Source organism: Ranitomeya variabilis, chromosome 7, assembly GCF_051348905.1.
Source record: "Ranitomeya variabilis isolate aRanVar5 chromosome 7, aRanVar5.hap1, whole genome shotgun sequence".
Lineage (NCBI taxonomy): Eukaryota > Metazoa > Chordata > Amphibia > Anura > Dendrobatidae > Ranitomeya > Ranitomeya variabilis.
Window position 1 is genome coordinate 112501319 of NC_135238.1, and position 18584 is coordinate 112519902.

General features: G+C 44.1%; 1 protein-coding gene across 1 annotated transcript in view; it reads left to right on the plus strand.

Annotated features, from left to right (window-relative positions):
- The window catches only part of COL5A2 (collagen type V alpha 2 chain), a 449814-nt gene that overhangs the window by 242313 nt on the left and 188917 nt on the right, over positions 1-18584 (plus strand). Inside the window, exons 6-12 of the mRNA XM_077275667.1 lie at positions 1753-1806; positions 3206-3304; positions 6533-6613; positions 7033-7077; positions 8092-8145; positions 10225-10278; positions 10804-10857. Coding sequence (XP_077131782.1) covers positions 1753-1806; positions 3206-3304; positions 6533-6613; positions 7033-7077; positions 8092-8145; positions 10225-10278; positions 10804-10857 — 441 coding nt within the window. The remainder of the gene's footprint in view (positions 1-1752; positions 1807-3205; positions 3305-6532; positions 6614-7032; positions 7078-8091; positions 8146-10224; positions 10279-10803; positions 10858-18584) is intronic.

Sequence of the window (18584 nt, forward strand, 5' to 3'; positions counted from 1 at the left end):
ACCCTCCTGTCTGAACAAAAAAGTAAAATAATACTGCTGATTTTAGTAAATTTATTTTTATACAAAAAAACCAATATTATTAGATAGGTAAATAGGAAGATTTGGTTCATCCTTGGTATGACCAATGGCTCAGTGCACCATTCAGCCACCCTAAATTTCCATCCTCCACCATTCTTCTCATACTGATTGACAGCACTCGCTTTGGAGTGCTGCTTGATTTAAATTCCCATCCCTGCACATAATGACACAGCAGGGAACAAGAACACATCACCTAAGAACTAACCTCCACATATTGGGTCTAAACCCCCTATATGAATGTCTAAATAATTCAATTTCAGTTTTAGGTGATGGTAGACTCCCTCCAAATAAATATGATTATAGTTAAAGGGGTGATCTCTTCATCCTAAATGCCTATCTATTTAGTCTAAACATCATTTGCAGCGCTGGTCTCTGCATACCGGGTATTCTGACAAGGCACACTGACAGTGCGCTCTCTTGCCGGCTCATTAGTACTAATCTGAGCATGTAAGAGAGCGCACTGCTGTTGTCATGCAGTGACTAGCCCATTTCCTGAAATGATCATCACTTATGATGCTTTGTTTCAGGGAGGGGACAGAGGCTACAGCAAAGACCACACCCTACGGCCCCTGATAATGCTTCCGTTGAGTCCCATCATGCACTGGGTTTCTCAAACAAAGAGTCATCAAAGAGGAAGTAGCAGAAGAAAACAAACAGATTGTGTAGTTAGTTAAGAAAAGGGCATTTTTAATTAAAGTATATCAGAAAACAGATTAGATTATGGCATTAAATAGATAAGGATTTAGGATGAAAATGAATTTGTATTTCAGACCACCCCTTTAAGGCTAACTTGAAAATGACAATGCTTAAAAAATGAAAAAGATAATTTAAAGAAGATTAAACAGCAGAGAACAGAAGAAACAGCTTAGAAAGTCAAAATCTGTCTGCTGATGCCAAAGTTTTAGGATCTGCGTAAATCTCTATTATCCTGAGCAGCTGCAGCTAGCCCGTATGGAGCATTTCATTCAGCTGGATGGGTGAGTCAGTCAGGACATAACATGATCTCCACTTGCTTGCTAAGTGTTCACCATTAAGGCCATAGAGATTGAAAGAAGCAGGACAGTCTTTGGTTAGCTTGTGCCAAGCCCAGTGTCCTGTCCCCAAACACAACCTTCATGCTACCGACTCTTCAGCGTCATTAACCTTAAACTACACAGCAAGATAAAATTACTGACTCTTCATGCAGTCCGTATTACTGCCTTTTTTATATTGATCCAGAGGGGGCAACATAAAAAGAGACTAATATTGATGGGGGAAAATCCTTCTAGACTTCAGAGAAATTAGAATTAAAGGGAACCTTCCAGTGGAATTAGGATAATTTGGGTGATGGGGGCAGAGCGAGGCCGCTGAGAACACGTGGTCGCCAGCCTCCATTGTAAAGTAAGCCTTCTCTGGAATTCGCCAGCGTTTTAGAGCATAACAGACATGTCTGCAGTGATGAAGCCGGTGTCGGAGTCATGCTCACTTTGGATGAGGAATCATGATTTAGATGACGAGTCCCTGTGAACCGCAGGTCTATAAAGATACAGTCTTATTGACAGAGGTTTGGTGCAATACTATCAATGCATTACTAGCACTAATCTCTTATTATTATATTTTGTTATTATGTTATATTTCTTTATTATCTGTGTACAACAAAGGCGTTTAATAACAATGAGGTTTTATTTTCAACAGGGACCACCAGGCTCCCAAGGACCAAGAGGGGAAAGAGGCCCAAAGGGGAAACCTGTAAGTTAACATTCATCATAGATTCATCATACATTTATAATGCATGTGGGGAGATTTGAACAATCGGCGTGGTCTCAGGACCTGGACACCCACCATCTGCTTATAATCACAAGGAAGCTCAAATACGGAAACAAACTTATAAGGGCTTGGTTACTCTTTAAATGCTCTGTGTAGAAAACATGCCATAGAGATTTCATGTTCTTAAATCCGTGGGTGATCACTCCGTCTCGTCCATCCGTCCCTCCCTCGGTAATGAGAGTGGACAGGGCCCCTTTGCATTTGCTCCTCATGAACACTGGATGTCAGTGCTGCCTCACAGAGTCGTAGTGAGGACACAATTCCATGTGATGTTACTTCATGTGAGAACTCAATTGTCACCAATCATAGTAACATAAATAGGGGGATTGTATGACACTGATTTTTTTCATATATGGAAGAATTTAGAGAAAAAATCTGCCACAAATATTTATAACTATTTTCATGAAATGTTTCAAATCTAAGATAAAGCAATTTTGCTTACAAAGATTTATTTTATGTTTCTAGTTTTTTTATGTGATCTAACTAGAATTGCAATGTGTCACCAAAAAAAAAGAATGATGTATTTTTGGGTTTACTGTATCCATGGACCTAATAAGTAAAAAGTCAGGTTTGAAGTACTGCAGCATAACACCAACAAGGAAAAGTCATGGAATTCTGAAAATCACAGGATGGATAGACATGTTAATGATTCACAAATTATGAAAAGATGGAAACAAATTTTGTAAAACTTCTTGATTTACTCAGTATTGAGTATGAGCGCCACATGCAGAAATACACTCACACACCTTGGCTGCTGCCTATGAGGTTATTAATGATTGTCTGAGAAATGTTCTGACACGCTGCACGCACTATGGCACACAAATCATCAAGATCCTCTGCTAGCAGATCTCTTTGCAATTGCCAGCCAATGATGTCCCGGATGTTCTTGATGGGATACAATGGTGGAGATACTGCAGGACATTGTAGCATGTTTCTCTAATGTGTCCCAGGAGCTGTTTTTCAATGTGATAATGTCAGGTTGCATGTTGCTGATGCTACTGTGAGCAGCCTACATGGCATAAAAGTACTACCATGGCCTGCATGGTCTCTGGACTTGTCTCCCCTTAGGCATATCTGGGATGTCATTGGTTGACAAAATAAAAGTCTTCAATTTGGAACAATAAGAAAACCTATCAAGCAATAAAAAATTACATTTGTATTTGTATTAATTGAAAACTTCCTATGTCATCATCAGATAAGCATAAGAACTGATAATGAAACTGACAGGTTCATGGACCAGCATCATAACTGTGGCTCCTGAAATAAATTTGTTATAATAATGGTACATGACAAAAAACATTCTTTAATATTTTTTCTCAAGGGTGCACGAGGTCCTGCTGGAATCGATGGAGAACCTGGTATTCCTGGACAGCCTGGAGACCCAGGTCCTCCTGGGCATCCATCACTTCCTGGAAGTCATGTAAGTATAGACTGATAATTTCTTAGATTAAATGTTATTAGACATGCAGGGCACTTGCTTCAAGCTATATAAGCACATAATATACCAATATCACTCATGTCATAAAATCAGTATATAACACATGTTAAGTTATCACATGATACAGTATCTCATAGTAATTACACTCACATGGAATTTGCTTGGGAACATTAATCAATTTGAGACTAATGGTTAAATCTCCTTAGTAACTTTGTGACAAGGTTTATGGCTGAATGTGCAATGCAAACATGTAGAGTGTTATTTGAGCCTTAAATGGCTTGCCCATGAATAAATTACATTTTTATTAATTCATCTTGGAATAATGACAAGTTCCAAATTGGATGTGTTTATATAAAATGTCCCTGTGCAGAGATTATTCTATAAATGTGCCCCTGCTGTGTGCTGTGTAATGGCCGTGTCTGACCGTACAGGAACATGGTCTGATCATACTACATCTCCTGGGCAGGGATGAAGAAAAGAGAGTATACAGACAGGACAGCAAGGGATCACAGATGATTTTTTTCTGTTTAATGTAAGGCAGGCAAACAGGCAAATATTTTACCTCAGAAAGCAGAAGTTGTGATCCCATGCTATAATGTCTGTATACGCTCTTGTATCCTCCCCTGCCCATGATCAGACCATGTTCCGTGCATATTTACCACATTCAATACATTCTTTTGATGTAAATTCTATTGCGGAGACTAACATCTCTGCAAGAGAAATTAATATGCTGCGGACTGGAGAGACATGCCGCATGTCTGCCTCCACGGGTGAGCCGCAGATGCACATACACACATAGTGGACATTGGATTTCTAGAAATCCCATCCACTGTGCTGTAACATCTGGACACTGTGGGTTTGACACAGCAATTCCTGATTGTGGACATGTACCCTAAAGAGGACATGTTACAGGATGACAACAGTCTATAGGTGACGCGCCCCCCAGGGCTGTGGGGGTACCTGGAATCGGACTGGATAGTTCTATGGGGGAGGTCACGGGGCCGTCATCCGTTTCCGTGGCCCTGGCCGTGTCATAAAATGGAGGATGATTATGTGGTGTTTGGTCGTGACGCCACCCGTGGTGTTCGGCAGTGGATTGCCTACACTGCGGTTTAGGTCCACTGGGGCTGATGATGACACAGCAAAGATGGTTCAGCTCCCTACAGTTAGAGCGGGGCCACAGGGAAAAATATATTTGATTGTTCAGATGGTGGTGAACATTGGGATGCAGAGAATAAGTGAAGGACACAGAGAGGTGCCGTTTTCTTTACCTTTTACTTGAAAATAGATGCAATCTGGGGTACAAATTACAGATGATGGATTGAGTCCGGCTTGCCTGAAGGCTTTCATGGGATCCACTCTGCCAGGTGGTGTTGGGGACTTTCCTTCTGCACTCTCTTTTAGGGTCCCTGCTGCTTTTGCAAACCTGCGGCTCTCTCCTGCGTGATGATTTCTAACCTGTATGGCAGACAGCGTGAGCCTATTTCATGGGCACTGTCCATTTCACTGTCAGGCCCGGGCTCTTGGTCTGCTACCATGCCTTAAGGTGTTTGGTGTCACCAGGGAACTTGCAGTCCCCTGCCCTCCAGATTCAGCAGTCAGGGTGTACAGCACCCACCCAGCCAAGGACTCTGGCATCCCTTTTTATCAGTGCTCCGCTCTGGTGTCAGCTATATACAGTTTTCATTCCCCTAAGCTCTTGTCTCTGCTCCTGTCCCTTCCCTCTCCACAGACCAACTGCCAACTCTCCTCCCTCACTGTCCTGTCACGAGTTCCAGCTGGCTCCCTTTTCCATGACAAATCCCTTGTTGGGGACCTTCCTTCTTGCCTCCAGGCATGACATCATTCCTTAGAGGGAGGCAATGTCACCATGGCAACCTGACTCTGGGGTGCCACATAGGCCTGCCACTGCAATGGAAACAATGTCACTGTATTACTGCTTTACATTGTGAATGTCTTTATCGCCATCCCTAGAAAAATAATGTTGTGCATATATTTTTTTTTATTAAGTTTTACACATTAGTGAAATGCTGGCATTTGTAAATCAGTGATACAGTATTGCTTTAAAATAAATCTGTCAGCAGTTTGTCACCACCCCAAAACTAATTATATGCTTATGTAGCTCTTTCACAGACAAGTCCACCAATACTTTACATGATCAATTCAAACACTGATTTCTCAATGACAAAGGAAGGAACTGTCCATGTTAAGGTATGTTTCCACGGTCAGTAAACGCTGGGGATTAGACTTTGCGTACATCCACAGTGTCCAACCCGCAGCGGCCAGATGATACAGCATAGTGGATGGATTTTATGAAATCCCATCTCCACTATGCGTGCAGAGACACCGGCGGCTTCCCTGCGTATACGCACATGCGGCGCGTCTTTCTAGACGGCAGTATGTCAATTTATCTTGAGGAGACGATCCGTCTCCGCAAGATAAATATCACCGTCAAATATATAGGATGCGGTGATTCCACACGGTTCAATGAACACATGCGGAATCACCATGCGTACAAAAGCTGGCAGCACTTTGGACGGACCGGACATGTGCTGCATCCAAAGCGCTGCTGATACTGACTGTGGAAACATACCCATAAGGTATGGCTGGAGCTACCTGCAGATATAAATAATTTGGGGTGTGAAATCCTACTGACAGATTACATTTTACATGTCAAAAATAATCAAGAAGCTCCTCTGCGGACAGTTTAAAGGGTTGTGTGGTCACACCATAATAAGACCTATCAATATAATAGATCAAGAATAAGAGGATCCCGGTAGCGATCACCAGAAAACTGCTTTGGCAGGGAATGGATATAAACACATGGAGCTGCAGAACACAGATCCATTCAATGGTTAATATCGGCTGTTGCGTGTTCTGCACAAGGTGTTCTGCATTACTCAGCAGTGGCCGCTAAACTCAGCATAGAGTTGTGCTCTGCTGCTGTGTTCCATGTGTTTACATCTGCCTGCTGCCAGAGCAAATTACAGCTGATCCATGGGGATGCTGGAGGTCGGACCCCCATCAGTCTCATATTGATGATCTATACTGAGAATAGATCTTCAATATTGTGTGACCACTCCAGACAACCCCTTTAAACAGTAAAGCAAATGCCTCAGTAGTTGCCCATTTCAGTCATAAATACAGAACTGTATCTTCTCTAGAATGCATTACTGAAACATGTTTTAGTTTTGTTTTCTTTTTTTATAGCCATTTTCTTCTCAAATGCAAGGTGGCTTTGATGAGAAATCTGGACTTGGGTCTCAAGTTGGACTGATGCCTGGTTCAGTGGTAAGGTTTTTTTCTATAATTCTCAACAGTAACCTCAATTGAATATGTGATATTTCTGTAAGCCCATATTGCGCGTCATCCGAAGACCTAGCACCTCCTCTGGCATCACTCCAGTAAGGGTCATAAACACATTATCTAACAGGAAAGATTCCAGAGATTCTCCATTTATATTCTACATATTGCACTATAAAATGGCATTTAGTGCTCATTAAGGAATTTTCTATTCATATGCTTTGCTGAATGGATACCATTTTTTGTCATGAATAAAAAAAAATTCCACATTCAATGATTTTGTTGAATAGTGATGTCACATATATGATACAGACAAAATCAGAAAGATGCAAGAATGTTTCTTATCTTGTATAAGTTCTTGTAACTTTGAAATTGTTTACAGACATGATTTGCCTGTTGTTTCACAGGGGCAAGTTGGACCAAGAGGTCCACAGGGTCTACCAGGAAATCCGGTAAGTAGTCATTAGAGATACAATAATATGAATTCTGGGGATGTGATTATCAGACAGATACTGTATCTGTAGAACCTGATAACAAAGCCAATGTAGTTATATTTCCATAGAGCAACAAAGGTCATGAGCAATAATATTTAGTATGCTAATCACAGTAGCTAATAACCTCAGGAATAACATTCAGTGGCTGGCCTTTGTTATTCTTTAGCACAATTAGCAGTCAGTACCTAATGGAAAACTCAGCATTTGAAGATTCAGCATATGGCAAAGTAGGTATCTGATTGTAAATTATACTTTTTTTTTATCAAGGGTGCATTCAGATTCCTGGTACCTGTCAATTAGTGAAAAAGTACTCATTTTTACCTCTGTTGGTCAGTAATATAGTCTGTCAAATTAATGCATCAGTAATAGTCAGTGATATTCTGGTGCTGTAGATAATTGAAGCATTTAGCGGCCTTTCGATTACTGGTCCAGTATATTGTTCCAGGCATTGGTGGACTTAATACACAGTCAGTTGGGTCTATCAATGTCTTTCCAGTTAACTGAAAAAAAATGAGCACCTGGGTGCCAATGCAATACCAGAACCCCCACTATGATGTGGCATTTGTAGTATCGTTGTCCTCCTATATAGAGCACAATTGGACATCTAAGGTACCACGACCATCTATATGACCAGTCTGCAATTTCTGCATCCCAATATAGATAAACTAGTGCAAAGAAGTTTTGATAATTGTACAATAGATTAATAAAATTGTCGGTTCCATGTAACTAAATAACCAAGTAAACATAGATATCTGTTCAGAACTGCCTTCATGTGAAATCAAACAATGCAAGTCCAAATAGAATTCAACATTGTGTGGCAATTCATACTATGGTAATTCTTACTATTATGATCTAACACAATAATTATCTTATTATGTTTTATATCAATCAACAGATTAATGCAATAAACTGTGCTATAGTATTGTTTGTTCATCGCAACATAGAAATGTCCTTCTCTTTATTTCCTGCTAGGGTGCCATGGGACCTCCTGGCCCTAATGGTGAAGCAGGTGAACCAGGCCCTATGGTGAGCACAAAGAGTCTGATTACTTTTTCTGTGGTATTATTTTGATGCAAATTATATAACTCTTTAGTACAAAAGCTGAGTATCTGATGGAAAAAAATCACTAAGAAAAGACAAAGGCATGGTCGAATAGAAACATATGTGAATGTGAGAATATTTCCATATAGGTCAGAATGGATTTTATGTGTGTATATATATATATATATGTATATATATATATATATATATATATATATATATATATATATATATATATATATATATACACTGCTCAAAAAAATAGAGGGAGCACTTAAGCAACAGAATATAACTCCGAGTAAATCAAACTTCTGTGAAATCAAGCTGTCCACTTAGGAAGCAACACTGTTTGACAATCAATTTCACATGCTGATGTGCATATGGAATAGACAACAGATGGAAATTATTGGCAATTATCAAGACACACTCAATATAGGAGTGGTTCTGCAGGTAGGGACCACAGACCATATCTCAGTACCAATGCTTTCTGGATGATGTTTTGGTCACTTTTGAATGTTGGCTGTGCTTTCACACTCGTGGTAGCATGAGACGAACTCTACAACCCACACAAGTGGCTCAGGTAGTGCAGCTCATCCAGGATGGCACATCAATGCGAGCTGTGGCAAGAAGGTTTGCTGTGTCTGTCAACGTAGTGTCCAGAGGCTGGTGGCACTACCAGGAGACAGGCCAATACACCAGGAGATGTGGAGGGGGCCATAGGAGGGCAACAACCCAGAAGCAGGACCGCTACCTCAGCCTTTGTGCAAGGAGGAACAGGAGGAGCACTGTCAGAGCCCTGCAAAATTACCTCCAGCAGGCCACAAATGTGCACAAACTGTTAGAAACTGAATCCATGAGGATGGCCTGAGTGCCTGACGTCCACAGATGGGGGTTGTGATCACAGCCCAACACTGTGCAGGATGCTTGGCATTTGCTACAGAGCATCAGAATTGGCAAATTTGCCACTGGCGCCCTGTGGTCTTCACAGATGAAAGCAAATTCACACTGAGCTCATGTGACAGAGGTGACAGAGTCTGGAGATGCCATGGATAGAAATCTACTGCCTGCAACATCCTTCAGCATGACCGGTTTGGCAGTGGGTCAGTTATGGTGTGGGGTGGCATTTCTTTGGAGGGCCGCACAGCCCTCCATGTGCTTTCCAGAGGTAGCCTGGCTGCCGTTTGGTACCGAGATGAGATCCTCAGACCCCTTGTGAGACCATATGCTGGTGCGGTTGACCCTGGGTTCCTCCTAATGCAGAACAATATAAGACCACATTTGGCTGGAGTGTGTCAGTAGTTCCTGCAAGATGAAGGCATTGAAGCTATGGACTGGCCCGCCCGTTCCCCAGACCTGAATCCGATTGAAGACAACTGGGACATCATGCCTCGCACCATCCACCAAAGTCACGTTGCACCACAGACTGTCCAGAAGTTGGCGGATGCTGTAGTCCAAGTCTGGGAGGAGATCCCTCAGAAGACTATCCGCCGCCTCATCAGGAGCATGCCCAGGCATTGTAGGGAGGGCATACAGGAACGTGGAGGCCACACACACTACTGAGCATCATTTTCTTGTCTTGAGGCATTTCCAATGAAGTTGGGTCAGCCTGTAACTTCATTTTCCACTTTGATTTTGAGCATCATTTCAACTCCAGACCTCCGGGGGATATTAGTTGTGATTTACGTTGATCATTTTTAGGTTTTATTGTTCTCAACACATTCCACTATGTAATGAATAAAGATTTACAACTGGTATATTTCATTCAGTGATATCTAGGATGTGGGATTTTAGTGTTCCCTTTGTTTTTTTGAGCAGTATATATATATATATATATATATATATATATATATATATATATATATATTTATACATATATAATATCTGTAAGGAATTGGCTTTCTGGTAGATGCTGGTGCACACACAGGGTTCCAATTCAATGGTTTAAAACATGCGTGTGGTTTATTAAGTATCCATAAACCATCCCACCTAACAAATAAAATTCAACAACATAAATTATATCTGTGAACTGCCATGACTGTTAATGGTTATAACTCTTTGTATTAGGGTCCAGTTGGTCCACGGGGCCCTGAAGGACCTCCAGGAAAACCAGGAGAAGATGTAAGTTATGTGCTCAGTTGTCAATGCTTAATTGAGTCATAGTTAAAACTTAAGGTTCCCAGACATTAAAATAAAAAAATAACCATAAATGAGGTCTGGAAGAATGCACAGTATATTGTGCATATATTATGCTGTATACTAGACAACTTTAATACCTATGGTAGAAGTTATACTGATTACAAGGACTTCAACATATGGGAAATAAGAAATTGATATACAAGTAAGAATTACAAAATTCAAAGTAAATTTTGAAAGAGGTATTATTATTATACATTTTTATAGCTCCATTTATTCCATGGCGCTTTACATGTGAATGGGGCAAATATAGACAAGTACAATAAACATGAGTAAAACAGGGCACACACAAGTACAGGAGAGAGGACCCTGCTCACAAGGGTTCACAGTCTACAGGAAAAATAATGAATTTTCCTGGCAAATGTATTATTCTACTTTCTGTGTAGCCAATGACTTATCTTCTGTTTTGTCGATAATATAGTCTATTGTTTATTTGATTTTTTTTTTAAGGGTGAAGCAGGAAGAGCTGGACAAACAGGAGAAACCGGATTTCCAGGATCTGTAGTAAGTATTAAACTTGATGCTTTTTTAATTAAGGCTGGCCAGCAGTTTATCAGTGCATTGGTTTATGTTGGCCAGCCATGTATATAATTAGAAAATAGAATTGGCTGATGGATAGTGGTAGCTCAACCAAAGATGTTGGTAGGTGAGACTTAAATAGGTATTTTCAAATTTGGAAATTAGTCCCTATCCATAAGGTAGGTGATAACGTCTGAATCATTGGGGATCCAAAGGTATTGGCTGCCTTTTACCACTCCATTCACAGAAGGCACTTCAGAGACTTCATTCTCAGGAAAGGTAGTGGTCCCAGTGTTTGGACCACCAGTGATCGAAGCTATCCTGCATCTTCTGTAAATTGGATAATTGACAAACTTAAGTTTGAATTATCCTTTAACACGCTACATGGGCGGACATACCACCTGTTCAACCTGTGCAGCTGCACAGGGGCCCGGAGGCTCCAGGGGACCCCTGCAGGCAGGGCCGGTGTTAGGGGCAGGCAGCTGCCTAGGTCCTCGCTCCCCCAGGGGCCCCCAGCTAGCGGCACATCACGCAGCTGCTATGGGGCCCCTGTGAGGCAGGGGGCCCGCCTGCCGCCAGCGCAGACTCACCCGCCGCATTTAACTATACCGGCGTCTGCCGGTACAGTTCAAAGCAATGATGGAGGAGAGAGCGTCAGCTGACGCTCCCTCTCTCATCATTCCCCGCTCTGCCTCTGACAGACACTGCCGCACACTCACTGTGTGCCGGCAGGAGCAGGAACTGGAAGCAGCGCGGGCACGAGGAGAGGTGAGGAGTGTGCTGTGTTGTTTGTTGTTTTTTTTTTACTCTATAACAGTGAGTACTGTACTGTGGGGCCATTCTGGGGGGGATAGCTGCGCTGTATACTATGAGGCAGTGTGCTGTATACTATGAGGCTGCGCTGTATACCATGAGGCTGTGTGCTGTATACCATGAGGCTGTGTGCTGTATACCATGAGGCTGCGCTGTATACTATGAGGCAGTGCTGTATACTATGAGGCAGTGCTGTATACCATGAGGCTGTGTGCTGTATACCATGAGGCTGCGCTGTATACTATGATGCTTCGCTGTATACTATGAGGCTGTTCTGTATACTATGAAGCTGCGCTGTATACTATGCGAGCAGTTCTGTATACTATGAGGCTGCGCTGTATACTATGAGGCTGTTCTGTATACTATGAAGCTGCGCTGTATACTATGCGGGCAGTGCTGTATACTATGCGGGCTGTGTTGTATACTAAGGTGGGTACATTATACGTTATCTTCTATGGGGCAGGCTGTGTTATATACTATGGGGGGTGCATTATATTCTATGGGGAAGGCTGTGTTATATAGTATGGGGGGCTGCATTATATTCTATGGGGGCTACATTATATTCTATGGGGAGGTGGGCTGTATTATATTCTATGGGGGCTGTATTAGATTTTATGAGGGAGGATTGCATCATACTCTTTGATGGGGCTACATTATATTCTATGGGGAGGTGGGCTGTATTCAGTGGCGTAACTACAAAGCTATGGGCCCCGGTGCGAACTTCCAAATGGGGCCCCCCCCCCACATTCCCCTAGATACGCCTCGGACTGTTGCAGGAATCTCCTGCACTGCAACATGGTGCTGGGTGCCAGCACAGCCCGCACAGTGGTATATCCAGCACAGCCCGCACAGTGGTATATCCAGCACAGCCCGCACAGTGGTATATAGAGCACAGCCCGCACAGTGGTATATCCAGGACAGCCCGCACAGTGGTATATCCAGCACAGCCCGCACAGTGGTATATCCAGCACAGCCCGCACAGTGGTATATCCAGCACAGCCCGCACAGTGGTATATCCAGCACAGCCCGCACAGTGGTATATCCAGCACAGCCCGCACAGTGGTATATAGAGCACAGCCCACACAGTGGTATATAGAGCACAGCCCGCACAGTGGTATATCCAGCACAGCCCGCACAGTGGTATATCCAGCACAGCCCGCACAGTGGTATATCCAGCACAGCCCGCACAGTGGTATATAGAGCACAGCCCGCACAGTGGTATATAGAGCACAGCCCGCACAGTGGTATATAGAGCACAGCCCGCACAGTGGTATATCCAGGACAGCCCGCACAGTGGTATATCCAGCACAGCCCGCACAGTGGTATATAGAGCACAGCCCGCACAGTGGTATATCCAGCACAGCCCGCACAGTGGTATATCCAGCACAGCCGGCACAGTGGTATATCCAGCACAGCCCGCACAGTGGTATATCCAGCACAGCCCGCACAGTGGTATATCCAGCACAGCCCGCACAGTGGTATATCCAGCACAGCCCGCACAGTGGTATATCCAGCACAGCCCGCACAGTGGTATATCCAGCACAGACCGCACAGTGGTATATCCAGCACAGCCCGCACAGTGGTATATCCAGCACAGCCCGCACAGTGGTATATCCAGCACAGCCCGCACAGTGGTATATCCAGCACAGCCCGCACAGTGGTATATCCAGCACAGCCCGCACAGTGGTATATCCAGCACAGACCGCACAGTGGTATATCCAGCACAGCCCGCACAGTGGTATATCCAGCACAGCCCGCACAGGGGTATATAGAGCACAGCCCGCACAGGGATATATACAGCACAGCCTGCACTGGGGTATATAGAGCACAGCCCGCACAGGGGTATATAGAGCACAGCCCGCACAGGGGTATATACAGCACAGCCCGCACAGGGATATATACAGCACAGCCCGCACAGGGATATATACAGCACAGCCCGCACAGGGATATATACAGCACAGCCCGCACAGGGATATATACAGCACAGCCCGCACAGGGGTATATACAGCACAGCCCGCACTGGGATATATACAGCACAGCCCGCACTGGGGTATGTAGAGCACAGCCAGCATGGGTATATACAGCACAGCCCGCACAGGGATGTATACAGCACAGCCGGCACAGGGGTATATACAGCACAGCCCGCACAGGGGTATATAGAGCACAGCCCACATCTCATCCCACCACCCCCGATAATGGCCCCACAGTCCGGTTAAAAAGAAAAAAAAAAAAACCACTCTCCTCACCTTTCCTTTTGCCCGCGCTGCTCGTCCCTGCTCCTCTCTCGGTGGCTGCAGTCTGCGCAGGACACAGCAGGTGCGCGATGATATGACGTCATCGCGCACCCGCAGTGTACTGTCAGAGGCAGAGCGGGGAATGATGGGAGAGGGAGCGTCAGGAGACGCTCTCTCCGACATCATTGCATTGAACTATACCGGTGTCATAGACGCCGGTATAGTTAAATGCGGCGGCGGCACTGGCAGGGGGGAACAGTACAGCGGGCGGCCCACTACTGGCACCAGCTCTTCTGGCATTTGCCAGAAGTGCCCAATGGCCAGTCCGGCCCCGCAGGTCAGGGGCCGGCCCTGGGCCCCTGACCTGCGGGGCCCGGTCGCAATGGCGACCGTTGCGACCGCGGTAGTTACGCCCCTGGCTGTATTATATTCTATGGGGGGCTGTATTATATTTATATTCTATGAGGGGTGATTGCATCATATTTTATAGGGGGGCTACATTATACTATATGAGGGTGGCTGCATTATATTCCATGGGGGTTACATCATACTCTGTGGGGTGGCTGCATTATGCTCTATGGTGTGGCTGCATTATACTATATGTGGGCTGCATTATACTGTATCAAGGACTATGGGGAATACATTATACTATATGAAGAACTATGGGGTGCATTATACTGTGGGAAGTGAATTATAGGACTGAGGACTGAGGAGTGTATTATACTATATGGAGGATTATGCAGTGTGTATTTTACAATATGAAGGACTGTGGTGCACATTATAATATATTGAGGACTATGAGGTGTGTTATACTAAACAAGTAAAATGCTGCCTATTCATCCATTGATTAGATTGGTTATGCCGGAACAGAAATCATTGTTCTCAGCAGCACATCGCCGTTGTAAACTGTAGGTGTGCTGCTGGTAACATGATACTGTATGGTGATCTGTTAGTGATCTATTAGTGATTGTTCTGTTCCCATCATTCTTTCTCAGACGGTGTAAAGAGGCCGGGAAACAAGCGTTGAACAACTTCAGTATTGTCGATCACATTCCTTTAGTGGTCTGAACTCAGCGCTTGTAAATACAACAGAAATGCTTCTGTGTGATGTGCAATATGTTAGGATTTGAGGCCCCATTTTAAACTTTGCCTAGGGTCCCACTTTGCCTAAAACCATCCCTGCCTGCAGGGTGGCTAATAATGAGGGCAATCTGGCCAGTTTATCCATCTCCGGGGGGCCCCTAGCCAGATTGCCATCATGGGATTGCAGCTCCGCTGTCTGCAAGAGAAAAAGGCAGCGGAGCTGCAGGGAATGGATCCATCCTGCTTCCTGCCACACAGCAGCGGCTGAATGACATCATCATTTAGCGCCACGGCTGTGTGATACAGGAAGCTGCCAGCGATGGTGCGGCTTCAGGATACTGTGTGAGCAGAGGTGAGGTGTGTGTTTGCAGAGAGGTGAATGGTGCTGTGTGTGTGTGTAGGTGGAGGAGAGGGCAATGATGGGGGTGACGGGGCCGAAGGCAATGATTGGGTTGATGGAGAGGGCAATGATAGGGGTGGTGGGGCAGGAGGAAATGATGGTGGCAGTGGAAAGGACAATGATGGGGGTGGTGGGGAGGAGGCAATGATGGAGGTGGTGGAATGGGCAATGATATGGGGTGGTGGAGGAGAAAACAATAATGGAGGTGGTGAAGAGGTCAATCATGGGGGATGGGGGAGAGGGCAATAATGGGATGCGGGGGATTTATAATGGGTTTAAGAACAGGGGGAGGTGGAGGAATACATTATTATCGATTATTATGTCTAACAGTCCCTTAGTATAAAGTGTACTCACTTATGTATAGCACAGTCCCTTAGCTTTGTCGCCTTAAAAGGAGGGGGGCCCAGGCACATTTCCTGCACGGGGGCCCCAAGCAGTCTGTGTCCGCCCCTGACACGCTACATAAGTGAATAGTCTTTTATTGTTTTTTTTTTTTTGGTCACTGTCTATTCTGACCACTAACATACGCATGTGGAAACAGCTCATAGTCATTTCCTTTGGTAAATGAATCATCAGGCACACTTAAATCCATTATGTTTGATCCTTCTTTTTCAGCTTGGTTTAAGTTACCTTCAATACTTTAGGTTGTGAAGATTAGTCAAAATGTAGCCAAAGTCCATAACCTTTTTTAGGCTATGATTTATTAGTGTATATATAAACAGAACATCAGTTGTAGATAACCAAAACAATATACTGATGGCGACTCAAATCACAATCATATAACTAAGGAGAACTATGAGTCCAAAGGATGCCAAGAAAATAAAATAAATAGTCTTTAGTTAAATTTTATTGAAAAAAATTCTTTTCACAATGCATAATACTATAAAGACATTTACCATATGTTAAAGATCATGTGAAAAATCCATGCATCAAATGGGTAATTAATTTTTATCCTGTTTACGCATTTTGTGTATATCACTTGGAGATGTATGTGGTGATGTTATTGGCATTTATAATGCAGGTCATATGATGTATTCTAATCACCACATCTTGATTAACAAATCTGATGCACTGGATGGTGGTATACTAGTCACATGTTTTTGAACATATATTTACGTTTGGTATATCCACTAGTGTCCTGGTCCATGATCTTTTGTTTTTTCATGTACTCACGGATTTTTCACATGATCTTTAACATATGGTAAATGTCTTTATAGTATTATGCATTGTGAAAAGAATTTTTTTCAATAAAATTTAACTAAAGACTATTTATTTTATTTTCTTGGCATCCTTTGGACTCATAGTTCTCATTAGTTATATGATCTATTAGTGTAATGTAAATGCAGCACCCCAGGTGACCGCTTGCTGCAGTGATGTTGCTTTTCCTTTGGGGAAGGTAATATCATGCTCAGAGGTATTGGAGTTCTCTTCACCAGGTAAGGCACCCACACACAACATATTTCAAATTCAGGCCAGGAGGGGGAGCTCAGGACCCGGATTCAGGGGAGCTTCCCTAAGCTGTATGTGTCCTGACCTGGAGGAGGAGCTAGTTTAGTCTGGGAGAGACACTGAAGTAGAAGGAAGTCTGGAACGGAGAGTCCTGGCAGCCACGAAGAAGCTGCAGCCTCTGGAAGGAGGAAGACCTGAAGGGTTGGATGTGGAGTAGCCGGAAGGGAAGGGGCACAGGAGAGGAACAGAGCTCAGAGGGGAACTGTGGCAGGGCACCCTCAGAGCTCAAGCGCAGTACTGGGAACTGGGAGCCTGAGGCTTTTGTGGGACTCTAGGACACAGAGCAGAACCGGAGGGCACGACACTACAAATTAACAGCCCGCAGCACACCTGAGACGCAGCAGCACCTGAGGAGCCAGGTGCGTGAAAGAGTCCCTGTAAAAAGGCTCAGGCTGCCCGTCATGCAGGTACCTGTCTTAGGACAGGGGGAAAACTGGAGGACTCTGTAGGAAGCTTTAGGGTGCAGGGGGCTCACCTTTAATGGTGCTAGTTGGAAAGGCTCACGGACCTCCACTGGAGAGGAAACCCTCTGTTGCCTCTGAGCCGGCCGGACCACCATCATCCATACCTGGTACCCTAGATTGTGGCCAGTAACCTACAGTAAACCAGGTAAAGAATTACAACTTAAATAAGAACACCCAGAATAAAATGAATAAAACCAGCACTGTTATAAACAGACATAAAACATACTCCAAGATATGATTATAAACAAAGGAGAAAGGAGTACCAAACTACCCATAAAAATATCAAATTTTTTTTACTATTGGTTATCAATAAAATAGTAAACACCATAGACACAAATATATTAAAAAGATTGTATGGACAAACAATTTATATAGTGAAGGACACAAACAGAAAAGACACATTATCCGTGGGGCGGCACGGTGGCGCAGTGGTTAGCACTGCAGCCTTGCAGCGCTGGAGTCCTGGGTTCAAACCCCACTAAGGACAACATCTGCAAAGAGTTTGTATGTTCTCTCCGTGTTTGCGTTGGTTTCCTCCCACATTCCAAAGACATTCTGATAGGGAATATAGATTGTGAGCCCCATCGGGGACAGTGATGATAATGTGTGCAAACAGTAAAGCGCTGCGGAATATGTTAGCGCTGTATAAAAATAAAGATTATTATTATCACCATGTTAGGAGTCGAGTTCCCACCGCTGCACAGGGGGAATCTCGAACCATGTCTGCCACGGTCTCTCATTCTGCATCAGCTGAATGCCTGCTCAGCGGAGACGTCGGTCCCAGTGTCTCACTGAATCTGGTACTGTGCAAAGGGTTTCTGCTGCCTCTCCAGGCTCTGCTACTGTACCCTGCACTGGTCTGCGGTGAGCAGGCTTTTCTGGGACTAAGTCCTGCTTTGCACACACTGAGCATGCCCAGGGTAAGATCTCTCAAGGGTCACATGCTCAGGTACTGCAGCAACTTCCATTGGTCCTCCAGGAAGGTCATGTACCTGATCAAGTTCTTGTGGAAGTCTTCCATTGGTCCTTCTCGGAAGGTCCTGAAGTTCTATAAAAGGTTCTCATGACCGCATGGCCATGCACTAGTATCAAATATATATGAGCTCAGTGCCAGTGTGGTCGTGTGTGTGGACAGGGACCCGGCTGAAATAAGCCCATAGAATGCTGGCACATCCGGCGAGGAGTTTTTGTGCATATGCAGTTAGGGAC